General features: G+C 64.4%; 1 protein-coding gene across 1 annotated transcript in view; it reads right to left on the bottom strand.

Moving 5' to 3' along the window:
• Window positions 1–11,889, bottom strand: part of CHD3 (chromodomain helicase DNA binding protein 3) — a 57,185-nt gene that overhangs the window by 12,318 nt on the left and 32,978 nt on the right. The window contains exons 10-22 of the mRNA XM_065570208.1: window positions 10,852–11,085; window positions 10,031–10,234; window positions 9,642–9,853; window positions 8,030–8,161; window positions 7,564–7,663; window positions 5,659–5,850; window positions 4,907–5,107; window positions 4,312–4,449; window positions 3,959–4,080; window positions 3,226–3,399; window positions 2,540–2,681; window positions 1,773–1,904; window positions 1,336–1,434 (exon numbers count right to left, since the gene is read on the bottom strand). Of these exons, the coding sequence (XP_065426280.1) occupies window positions 1,336–1,434; window positions 1,773–1,904; window positions 2,540–2,681; window positions 3,226–3,399; window positions 3,959–4,080; window positions 4,312–4,449; window positions 4,907–5,107; window positions 5,659–5,850; window positions 7,564–7,663; window positions 8,030–8,161; window positions 9,642–9,853; window positions 10,031–10,234; window positions 10,852–11,085 (2,082 nt within the window). The remainder of the gene's footprint in view (window positions 1–1,335; window positions 1,435–1,772; window positions 1,905–2,539; window positions 2,682–3,225; window positions 3,400–3,958; window positions 4,081–4,311; window positions 4,450–4,906; window positions 5,108–5,658; window positions 5,851–7,563; window positions 7,664–8,029; window positions 8,162–9,641; window positions 9,854–10,030; window positions 10,235–10,851; window positions 11,086–11,889) is intronic.

Genomic DNA, 11,889 nt, shown 5'->3' with positions numbered 1-11,889 from the left:
CCGCCAGTACATCTGTCCATGCACCTCCGTCCGTCCGCCCGCCCATCCACCCGCCTGCCTCCCCGTCCGTCCAATGCACCCGCCTCCTCGTCCGCCTGACCCACCACCTGCCTCCCTCCGTCCGTCTGCCTGCCTCCCCCATTTGCCCGTCCATCCACCCGACCCACCCGCCTGCCTCCCCGTCCGCCTGACCATCCACCCGCCTCCCTCTGTCCACCCCCGACCCACCCGCCTGCCTCCCCATCCGCCCGTCCGTCCAACCAACCCACCCGCCTGCCTCCCCGTCCGCCTGACCATTCACCCGCCTCCCTCTATCCACCCGACCCACCCGCCTGCCTCCCCATCCGTCCACCCGACGCACCCGCCTGCCTCCCCCTCCACCCAGCCATCCACATGCCCAGGGACGCCGGTCTGTCCTTCCATCCCTCCCTCCCTCCCCGTGACCCACATCCACCCAGCCCATCTCAGAGGCAAAGATTTACCTACCCTGTCCTCCAGGGCAGCTCTCTGCCTGAGTCCACCCCCCTGAGTCCCCTACGGCTCTATCTACCCAACCACCCCGCCCCAGGGGCATCTCTCTGGCCAGCCGACTTCTTCCCGGCGTCCCCTTCACGGCAGGACCTCAGAGACGGGCCAGACCCCTGACCGGGGTAAGGAGCAGAGGCTCCATGGATGGCCACCGAGCTACTCCGCAGCCAGAGATGCAACCTGGGGCTCGGGAAGGGTCCCCCGGGCCCGGTTCTCCGTGGCAGCCAGCCTGGGAAAGGGGGGATCCTCACCTGCCCCCGCAGGGGACTCACCTGGATGTCGTTGTGGGGGTTCCAGTCCGAATCGAAGATCACCACCGTGTCGGCAGTGGCCAGGTTGATGCCCCAAGCCACCCGCCCGGGTGGAGAGCAGGAAGCAGAACTGCTGAGCGCCGGGAGCTGGGGGGAGAGATCGCATGGGGTCACACGGGGGAAATCCTGGCCTCCCGCACGGGCAAGAACCCCCCGGCCCCCCACAATCAAAGCTCTCGCTGTCTGGGACCAAGACCCTGGGCACCGTGGGACTGGGGAAGAGGGGGCCGGGGGTGGAATCTCCTCCCTGACGAGAGCGAGACACTAACGAACCAAACCGCCGGCAGCTGCTAACGCAAGTCTCACAGGGCCAAGGCTGGAGGCGTCAGCTCGCAACGTCACCGTCCCTCTGCACCACCTCCCTGGGCAGCGCCCGGCGTGACAGGGCCCTGATCTCAGTCTGGGGGGGTGTGGGCAGCGCCCGGCGTGACAGGGTCCCCGATCTCGGTCTGGGGGGGTGGGCAGGAGGAATCATACCATTGAATCTGTCGATGGCCTCTTGCCGCAACGTCCCAGTGATCCCACCGTCGATCCGCTCGTACTTGTAGCCTTCGTAGTCCAGGAAATCCTCCAGCAGGTCCAGCATTTTTGTCATCTGAGTGGCCAGGGGAGATCAGGGTGGTCAATACTGGGCTCCAAAAACATAGCTCCCTCGCCTGGCACGGAGATGCAGCGACCTCTGGGGTAGCCGCAGCCCCTGTTTAACCACCCATGACCGTGCAGGAGTTTCAGACGGGACGCAGAAGAGGTTGCTGTATCCGTCTGGGAGGGGATTCAGCGGGCAGGATGGAATTGCTCGGGGCCGGAACTCCCCAGGACACCTGGGTTCACACCCTGCGACGCCTGGGTATTCGGGCATGGGAGGAAAGACACAATGTACGTGTCACCCGCCTGAGGCTGTGATGTACCCGCAGAGCCAGGCCAGCCCCTCACCTGTGAGAAGATTAGCACCCGGTGTCCCTGCTCCTTCAGCTTCCGCAGCATCTTCTGGAGTAGCATCAGCTTGCCGGAGGATTTGATGAGGGCCCCACCCTCGTAGGCACCGCTGGGCAGCTTGGGGGATTCCTGGCGAGGCAAAGATGGCAGCCGTTCGGCTCCGAAACCCGCCCGCCGCCCGTCCTGCCCCAGGCGGGGCCGATCCCTGGCGCCGATCAGGGGAGACCTTTGGGGTGGACGCCAGCCGTCGGGCAGGTAACGGGACGGAGATCGGCCCACCCCCGGCGCCAAATCCTCAGCCACAATGAAACGGCCCCGCCAAAAAAAACCCGGATTCCCTCCCCCACCTCGTCGGTTTTTAAATAAAATTCACTGTTTCCCACCCCCCCAGACCGCGCTCGCTAATTTTCCCAGCGTTCAATCAATGCTCGGAATCGAGACGTGGTAAAATCGTTCGAATTTTTTCAAAAAAAAAAAAAGTTCCCATGTCGATATGTTGCTTTAAACAGATTCTCTCCGGACCGAAATCGATGGGAAGTCATAGAATGTGTCCAGAGGGCCTAATCTGCATATAAAGCTCCACCCAGCTCTGCTGACTCCGCCTCCTGGGGCCAAGCCCCGCCCTTTTGGGATGAACCATGGTCTGCCTGACACCCCCCCCATACCACTTCGACAGGCGGGATGTACCAACGTGCCCACACCCTCCGGGGTACACCGGGGTCTCCCCAGACTCCTCCCCTCCCCCGGGGACAGGCGGGACGTACCATCGCAGCCACGGGGAAGAGGTAGGGATGGTTGCAGCACTTCTTGAGGTCCATCATGATGTTGAGCAGGGAGACCTGGTTTCCGCCCCCTCGGGAGTTGAGGGCCTCGAAGTTGCGGGTCAGAATGTATTTATAGTATTTCCTGAGCGGGGAGTGGGAGGGAAGGTGAGGCTGGGCCCTGCCACCATCCCAGACCCTGATCCCCAGGAACCCTGACGCCCAGCCTCCAGCTCTAACCCCTAGACCCAGCTCTGATCTGGGGAGAGAACCCAGGAGTCCTGGCTCCCAGCCCCCCCTGCTCTAACCACCAGCCCCCACTCCCCTCCCAGAGCTGGGGAGAGAACCCAGGAGTCCTGGCACCCAGCCCGACCCCCTGCTCTCATCACGTTCCCCGACATACTCACACAGTGCCAGGCAGGGAATGGCTCTCCGATCCCATCCATACTACATCCTATGACCCTATATCCTATGTCCCCCACTGAGCCCTCACCCCGCTCCCTGCCCCACAGCGCCCCCTAGCGCCACCCTGCGGCTAGCCTTGCCTGCCAGGGGACAGCGCCCCCTGCTGAGCCCCCCGCCCCGCTCCCTGCCCCACAGCGCCCTCTAGCACCGCCTTGGGGCACTGGTCCTTTAGCTGGTCTGTCCCCCCGCGTGTGTGTGTGGCCCCCACCACCAACAGGCCATACTTCTGCATGGGGCTCAGCTCCACACGCACGATCAGCTCCGTCTTGGCCGGCATGTTCTTGAAGACGTCGGCCTTGAGGCGCCGGAGCATGTGAGGGCCCAGCAGGTCGTGCAGCTTCTTGATCTGGTCTTCCTTGGAGATGTCAGCAAACTCCTCCAGGAATCCCTCCAGGTTACTGTGGGGACAGGCGGACGGGGCCGGGTTAGCCTGGGCCCCCCGGCCCGGCAGCGCTGGCAGCCTCCCTTGCCGGGCCCAGGTTCAATGCCCCGGCATGCAGCACAGCCCCCTTAACGGGAGGAGAGCACCCCCTGCCCTGCACCCCGCTGAGCCCCGCCAGCTCGCAGCCCACAGCCCCACTCCCCCTGGTGTCCCCAACCCTATCCTGCTTGGAGATTGGACCCAAGAGGCCTGGGGTCTCTGATCCCCAGCAGAGCACGCCACCGAACTTTGCTGTGCCGCCGTGGGTGAGAGGTCCCATACTCCTAGGGGTCATAGGGCATGACTTTCCCACGCCCCCTCCCCAAAATCAAGCCAACCAGTGCCGGGTGATGCCCAGGCGGGGTGAAGGCGAATTGGGGGACGGCTGTCTCTTTGAGGTGGGGCCATGGGCCAGGAAGGGGGGGTGCAGTGAAATTCCCAGGGCGAGGACACGTCCCGGCTCCCTTGGGGACCCCAGGGGGCGGGGCGGGGCGGGGGTCTCGTGTGGAGCGGGGGGGAGGGGGAGTCTGACGTACTTGAAGCGCTCCGGCGTGAGGAAGTTGAGCAGGTGGAAAAGCTCCTCCAGGTTGTTCTGCAGCGGCGTCCCCGTCAGCAGCAGCTTGTGGTCGATCTTATAACCGTTCAGCACCCTGAAGAACTGGGAGGGGCACGGGGGGGTGTCAGGGGCTTGCAGCCCCCCCAGACAACGGGGGGGGCAGCCCGAGGGTCCTCTGCAGGAAGCTCAGAGAGCTCGGCAACCCAGCAGAGAAAGAGCTGAAGCCGCCAGATCCCACTCCACTCCCAGAGGCAGGGGGAGAACCCAGGAGTCCTGGCTCCCAGCCCCCCCTGCTCATACCCCCCGCCCCCACTCCCCGCCCCGTGCCCATACCTTGGACTGGTTGTTCTTCAGCCGATGAGCCTCGTCCACCACCAGGCAGGCCCAGCGGATGGAGCCCAGCGCCGCCTGGTCGATGGTGACCAGCTCGTAGGACGTGAGCAGCACGTGGAACTTCACCTGAGCTTCCCTCTGCAGGGAAAGGCCGGGCCGGGTGAGCGGATGGAGCAGCAGCCAGGACCCCCACTGGGGACGGGCCCTACCGGGCGCCTGGCAGCTAACAAGCCGGAGACCCCGAGCCACGGGCCAGTGGGCAGCCCCCTCAGCGATCCCCAGCCCCTGTGCCTCCCCTACCCAGCCTCAGCGCCCTGCAAGCCCCTAGCACCGTGAGCCAGGCAGGTGACGGGAGCTGACAAGAGAACCCAGGAGTCCGATCTCCCAGCCCCCCGCTGCTATAACCACTAGACCCCACTCCCCTCCCAGTGCTGGGAAGAGAACCCAGGAGTCCTGGTTCCCAGCCCCCCCTGCTATAACCACCAGCCCCCACTCCCCTCCCAGAGCCAGGGAGAGAACCCAGGTATCCTGGCTCCCCTGCCCAATGAGAATAACCAGGCACACGCGGCTCGGGGGGAGGGGGGGTGTGTCTCGCCTTCATTTTGAAAGCCTTCTTCCCGCCCTTCATGGCATTGTCCTCGAAGGAGAACTCGTTCTCACGGATGATGGAGCGGCTGTCCTTGTCGCCCGTGTACGTCACGACGTAGAACTTGGGCGCCCACATCTGGAACTCCCGCTCCCAGTTGATGATGGTGGAGAGTGGGGCGCTGACCAGGAAGGGGCCTTTGGTGTGACCCTGAGCAGAGAGAGACACCCGGCGGGTTAGGGGGCAGAGAAAAGAGCGGGTGGTTATCCAGGGAACTGGAGATGCGACCACCTCTGGGGCAGGGCGGCCAGTTATCCAGGGACCCTTTGTCCGGCGCTGAGATACGGCCACCTCTGGGGCGGGGCGGCTGGTTACACAGGGACCCCTCCCCCGGCACTGAGATTCGGCCACCTCTGGGGCGGGGCGGCTGGTTATCCAGGGACCCCTCGCCCGGCACTGAGATTCGGCCACCTCTGGGGCAGGGCGGCTGGTTATCCAGGGACCCCTCGCCCGGCACTGAGATTCGGCCACCTCTGGGGCGGGGTGGCTGGTTACACAGGGAGCCCTCGCCTGGAGTGGAGATGCAACCACCTCTGGGGCGGGGCGGCTGGTTATCCAGGGACCCCTCGCCCGGCACTGAGATTCGGCCACCTCTGGGGCGGGGCGGCTGGTTATCCAGGGACCCCTCGCCCAGCGCAGAGATGCAGCCACCTCTGGGGCGGGGCAGCCGGCTCTTCGGCTGTTTCCCCAGGCGACGTTACCTCCTTGTAAAGGGAGTAGAGGAAGACAATGGTCTGGATGGTCTTGCCGAGGCCCATCTCGTCGGCCAGGATGGTGTCGGTGCCCTGGGCCCAGGAGAAGCGCAGCCAGTTGAGTCCCTCCAGCTGGTACATGTGCAGGGTCCCACCTGTGGAGGTGATGAACCGTGGCTGGGTCTCGTACTTCACCGTGGGCTGCAGGGCGAGAAAGGGAGCCGGTGATGGGAGGCACAAGGGATCACGGCGGGAACGAACACACATGCGACAGGGCGGGCCCTCCCCACAGATCACGCACTCACAATGCTCCAAAGCACCCCCCCACACACACACAGAAACCTACACACACACCATCCCACACACAAACCTATACACACACACAAAGTCAGTGACCCACCGTCCCACCCACAAACCTTTTCCTCAAAAAGCATTTTATCTAAAGGTCATTTTAATTAAGATACATTATAGCTCATCATGGAATAGGGATTATAAATTCAAATTATATAATATGAGACAATATATTCATGTAATGTTTAAGAAAAGTTTTGTGAGTGAGTTCTAATAGTTCATGGATTAGGGACCCAATTTTATGGGGTTCCACAGGCTTCTGTATCGATTATTTCGGTTAATCTTTCGATCTCCCCAATGGGACTCAGTGCTCAGTCTAGAAGATACCAGCAGAGATGCTTAGTTTTGCAGGTCTCCAACTGTGGATTTGTGTCTCCAGAGGTAACACACTTGTTAGCAGCAAAAATGTTTTAAAATAAATAACTAATATATCGAGGTGCGAAATAAGAGACCTCAGCCCTATTGTCCCTCCGCACATTTGTGGCCACGGAGTCAGTCCCTGACCTCTCTCTAAAAGTGAAACGTTTCAAAAAGTTCAATGACGAGAAGATTGTTGGGGGCGGAATAGACATGGCCAAGGAGAAGACGTCTGGAGGTAAATGTGAGAAGTGAGGGACATATGCTTTTTTGTTAAAAGATTATGTTTGCCATTGAAGAAAAAAAATCCAGAATACTTAATGTTGTTGTTTTAGTTAAATAAAACAATTTAAATGTCTGTCTGGTGATGTTCTCCTCCTAATACAGCCTGGCAAGAAAATCCTCTAAATATTGATGAATTGGAGATACACCTCTACCCTGATATAACGCGACATGATATAACACGAATTCAGATATAACACGGTAAAGCAGCACTCCGGGGGGGGGGCAGGGCTGCGCGCTCTGGCAGATCAAAGCAAGTTCGATATAACGCAGTTTCACCTGTAACGCAGTGAGATTTTTTGGCTCCCGAGGACAGCATTATATCGGGGTAGAGGTGTAGCTGAATTGGAGATAGTTCATCTCCCAATGACTTCAGAAATATCTGCTTCAATTATCTTTGGTAAACGAAATAACCAACCCATCAATCATTCATTTTCTGATATAGCTGTAAAACTCGGCTGGAAAGTTTTCAGAGTAAATCACTGTTTAAAAATTTATCATGTGGACCTTCTACAAACGAAAGCGACAGCTAGCTCTGAGGTGTGAAGAATATGTATTGAGGTTATAACAACCCACAAGAATGCACTTTTGTGTAGAAAACCATGATTGAATCGAGTCTTCCTGACTAGTGATTTAAATCAGGATTTAACTAGATTTGATTTAAATCAAATCCACCCTGCACACACGGAGTCGTACCAACCAACCAACCAACCAACCACACACACACACACACACACACACAGAGTCAGTGACCCACCGTCCCCCCCCACACACACACTCCTATCACCGAGCCCCATTCAGTTCTCCACTGGAGGAGCGCCCCCTGTTACCCCAGCTCCCGGGTGCCTCCAGCATCCGGCATCCTCCTCCTGGAAACCTCGGGGGCGCGGCGTGGGGCACACACACACACACACACACACTCACGTCATTGGTGGGGGAGTTTGGGGGGCCCTCCGATGGCATCTCCTTCTTCTTCTTCTTGTACCTGCGGGGCTGGGCCGGGTCCTCACCCATGATCAGCTCCCTGGGCAGGTGAGAGATGGGTTAGGAATTGACCTGGCTCCGGGGCAGAGGTAACCGGCGGCGAACAGGACAGAGCGTGGGGGGCCCCGGAAGCCCCACGCCATGGCAGGGAATCGGCGAGCCGTGGGGCAGAGGATGCCGGCAGGCAAGCCGCGCCCCACGCTGAAGAACGCCCCCAGACCCCTCGCCCCGTCCCCTCCGTAAACGGATCGAGAAACCAGTTTGGTTTTTTTTGCCCCCCCGCAGCTCCCGAGCTTGGCTCCGCCGGCGGTTAGAAAAACCTTTGCTTCGTTTCAAGGCCAAAGCCGGGGCTGGCCGGTTGCCGACCCCCCATCCTAAGGGCTCCCCGGCTCCCCCCGGCGGGTACCTGTGTCTCCAGTAGGCGTGCTTGTGGAAGTCGAAGTCGGGGATGGCCATCTCGTCCTCCTCCCACGTGGACTGGTCGTAGGGCAGGTCGCGCCACTTCACCAGGTAGTGGTAGTTCCCCTTCTTGTCGATGCTGCCCAGGGAGGGAGCCAGTGAGGGATGGGGCGGTGGGATGTGCCGGAGGGAGCCGGTGAAGGACGGGGGAGGGTGGGATGTGTCGGAGGGAGCCAGTGAGGGACGGGGGTGGGATGTGCCGGAGGGAACCGGTGAGGGACGGGGGGAGGGAGGGGGTGGGATGTGCTGGAGGGAGATGGGGGCCGGCGGCTGGAACGGGCTGCGTGGCTCTGGGCAATCAGCTGACAGCCCCCCGCCCAATGCGCAGTGCAGTGCTGGGGACTTTGGGGACAGAAATGAGGGTCCCCAGCTCTCCGCGGGGCCGCCCAGGGGTCACTGAGGGTGGAGCAGGGGGAGAGGGGGAGACACCCAGGGCCCCAGGGCAGCGCAGGGGGCAGACGGGGACACCTGGGGCAGCACAGGGGGCAGACGGGGACACCTAGGGCCCCAGGGCAGCGCGGGAGCAGACGGGGGGCACCCAGGGCAGCGCAGGAGGCAAACGGGGGGCACCCAGGGCAGCACAGGGGGCAGACGGGGACACCCAGGGTAGCGCTGGGGGGGCAGACGGGGACACCCAGGGCCTGGAGGGGCAGACAAGGGCATGCCCAGGGCAGCGTAGTGGGCAGACAGGGGCATGCCCAGGGCAGCATAGGGGGCAGACAGGGGCATGCCCAGGGCCCTAGGGCAGCGCGGGGGGGCAGACGGGAACGCCCAGAGCAGTGTGGGGGGCAGACAGGGACACCCAGGGCCCGGGGGGGGCAGACAAGGGCACGCCCAGGGCAGCGTAGGGGGCAGACAGGGGCATGCCCAGGGCAGCGTAGGGGGCAGACAGGGGCATGCCCAGGGCCCCAGGGCAGCGCGGGAGCAGACGGGGGCACACCCAGGGCAGCGCAGGGGGCAAACGGGGGGCACCCAGGGCAGTGCGCAGAGGGCAGACGGGGGGCACCCAGGGCAGCACAGGGGGCAGACGGGGACACCCAGGGTAGCGCTGGGGGGCAGACGGGGACACCCAGTGCCCGGGGGGGGCAGACAAGGGCACGCCCAGGGCAGCGTAGTGGGCAGACAGGGGCATGCCCAGGGCCCTAGGGCAGTGCAGGGGGGCAGACGGGAACGCCCAGAGCAGCGTGGGGGGCAGACGGGGACACCCGGGGCAGCACAGGGGCAGACGGGGACACCCAGGGCCCCAGGGCAGCGCGGGAGCAGACGGGGGGCACCCAGGGCAGCGCAGGGGGCAGACGGGGACACCCAGGGCAGTGCTGGGGGGCAGACGGGGACACCCAGGGCCCGGGGGGGGCAGACAAGGGCACGCCCAGGGCAGCGTAGTGGGCAGACAGGGGCATGCCCAGGGCAGCATAGGGGGCAGACGGGGGCATGCCCAGGGCCCTAGGGCAGCGCGGGGGGGCAGACGGGAACGCCCAGAGCAGCGTGGGGGGCAGACGGGGACACCCGGGGCAGTGCGGGGGGTAGACGGGGACACCCGGGGCCTCGCCCCGGCCCACCTGTGGTTGATGATGCGGTGAATGGCCATCCACTCGGGCTTGATGCCGTAGCGGTAGAAGCGTTCCTCCATCTGGGCATAGAGCGGGTCTTTGCTCTTCCGCTTCTCGCTCTTGCCGTCGTCCTCGCCGGAGCCGTAGTCTAGTGGGGGCGGCTCGTCCATGTCGTTCTTGCGCTGGTAGTTGCGGTACATCACCAGGTGGAAGATCTCCAGCTGGGCGCCGGGCAGGGAGAGGAAAGGGGGTGAGGCGCTCGGCCGGCCGAGCCCCGGGGCAGCTACTGGGGCTTTGCCAGGCTCCGCACAGAGCCCCATGCACCCCAACACCCCCCGGCCCATCCCGCGCCCCCACACCCTCCCGGCCCATCCCCCCAGCCCTCCCCGGAGAGCTACCTGCAGCTCCTTGGCCCAGGAGCAGTGCCAGTACGACTGGCCAACCCACTTGACGAAGAACTCCCGCTCCGAGCGCCCCTGCAGCGCCTTGGGCGAGGGCTCGTCCGCGGCGGCGTCGGGCGGCCGGGGCACCAGCACGGGCGGGGGCGGCTCCCCCCAGCGCCAGTGCAGGATCTTCTGGACCCGGCCCTTCAGCACAGGGCACTGCGGAGGGGATGGAGGGAGAGTCAGGCCTGCCGCGCGGCCCCCCCCGCCCCCGGACTCCCACCCGGGCACCGGGTCCCGCTCGGATTCAGCACCAGCTCCCCCCAATCCCCGCAGGGTCTGCTGCCCCCTTGCACTCTGGGCAGGACTCCACTTCCTGTCCTAAAAAGGCCCTGTTACGTTTGGTCATCCTGCCTCAGAACAGCTGATATGCCCCACCCCAGAGGTGGCTGCATCTCAGCACTGGATGAGGGGTCCCTGGGTAACCAGCCGCCCCGCCCCAGAGGTGGCCACATCTCAGCACCAGGCGAGGGGTTCCTGGGTAACCAGCCGCCCCACCTTAGAGGTGGCTGCATCTCAGCGCCGGGCAAGGGGTCCCTGGGTAACCAGCCGCCCCGCCCCAGAGGTGGCTGCGTCTCTGCTCCATTTTTCCAGCTCTCCCCACGTCCACGAACTCCCAGTCTCTCTGGGATCCCGCAGGACGAAAAGGCCCCAGAGCCGCTTTACAATGCAGAGATCTCCCCATGGCGCTTTTCCCTCGGTACTCAGCCCGGGGAGGCCAGTGGGAGGGGGCCTGGGTCTCCCCCGGCGCAGGGAGTGGAGCAGGGGGCCCCTACCGTGCAGCGAGGGCAGAGCCATTCGCCGTTGGGGATCTCGGGCAGCGGCGGGTTGAGGCAGTGGATGTGGTAGGAGGAGATGCAGGCGTCACAGCACAGCAGCTCCCCGCCGTCCTTGCAGACCCGGCAGTACTCCATGTGGTCGTCCTCCTCCTCCTTCTCGCCTTCCTCCTCCAGCTCTTCCTCGTACTCCTCATCTTCCTCCTTGGCTTCCCACTGCACCCCCTCCTTCTCCTGCGGGGGGGAGCGAGGCAGCGGGTGAGACAGGCGAGGCCGAGAGCGCGAGCCACACGCAGGCGCCCAGCGAGACGTACGTCCAAGCGTGGGCCCAGGAGCCCAGCGGGACGCACGCCCAGGCAGGGACCCGACGCCAGGCGTGGGCCCAGGCGCCCAGCGGGACGCACGCCCAGGCAGGGACCCGACGCCAGGCGTGGGCCCAGGCGCCCAGCGGGACGCACGCCCAGGCAGGGACCCGACGCCAGGCGTGGGCCCAGGCGCCCAGCGGGACGCACGCCCAGGCAGGGACCCGAAGCCAGGCGTGGGCCCAGGCGCCCAGCGGGACGCACGCCCAGGCAGGGACCCGACGCCAGGCGTGGGCCCAGGCGCCCAGCGGGACGCACGCCCAGGCAGGGACCCGACGCCAGGCGTGGGCCCAGGCGCCCAGCGGGACGCACGCCCAGGCAGGGACCCGACGCCAGGCGTGGGCCCAGGCGCCCAGCGGGACGCACGCCCAGGCAGGGACCCGAAGCCAGGCGTGGGCCCAGGCGCCCAGCGGGACGCACGCCCAGGCAGGGACCCGACGCCAGGCGTGGGCCCAGGAGCCCAGCGGGACGCACGCCCAGGCAGGGACCCGAAGCCAGGCGTGGGCCCAGGCGCCCAGCGGGACGCACGCCCAGGCAGGGACCCGACGCCAGGCGTGGGCCCAGGAGCCCAGCGGGACGCACGCCCAGGCAGGGACCCGACGCCAGGCGTGGGCCCAGGCGCCCAGTGGGACGCACGGCCAGGCAGAGATCAATAGCCTCTCTCAGAGAAAGCCGG

This window comes from Chrysemys picta, chromosome 16, assembly GCF_011386835.1.
Source record: "Chrysemys picta bellii isolate R12L10 chromosome 16, ASM1138683v2, whole genome shotgun sequence".
Taxonomy (NCBI): domain Eukaryota; kingdom Metazoa; phylum Chordata; order Testudines; family Emydidae; genus Chrysemys; species Chrysemys picta.
The sequence above is the reverse complement of the archived record's forward strand: the minus strand, read 5'-3'. Positions and strand labels throughout refer to the sequence as shown.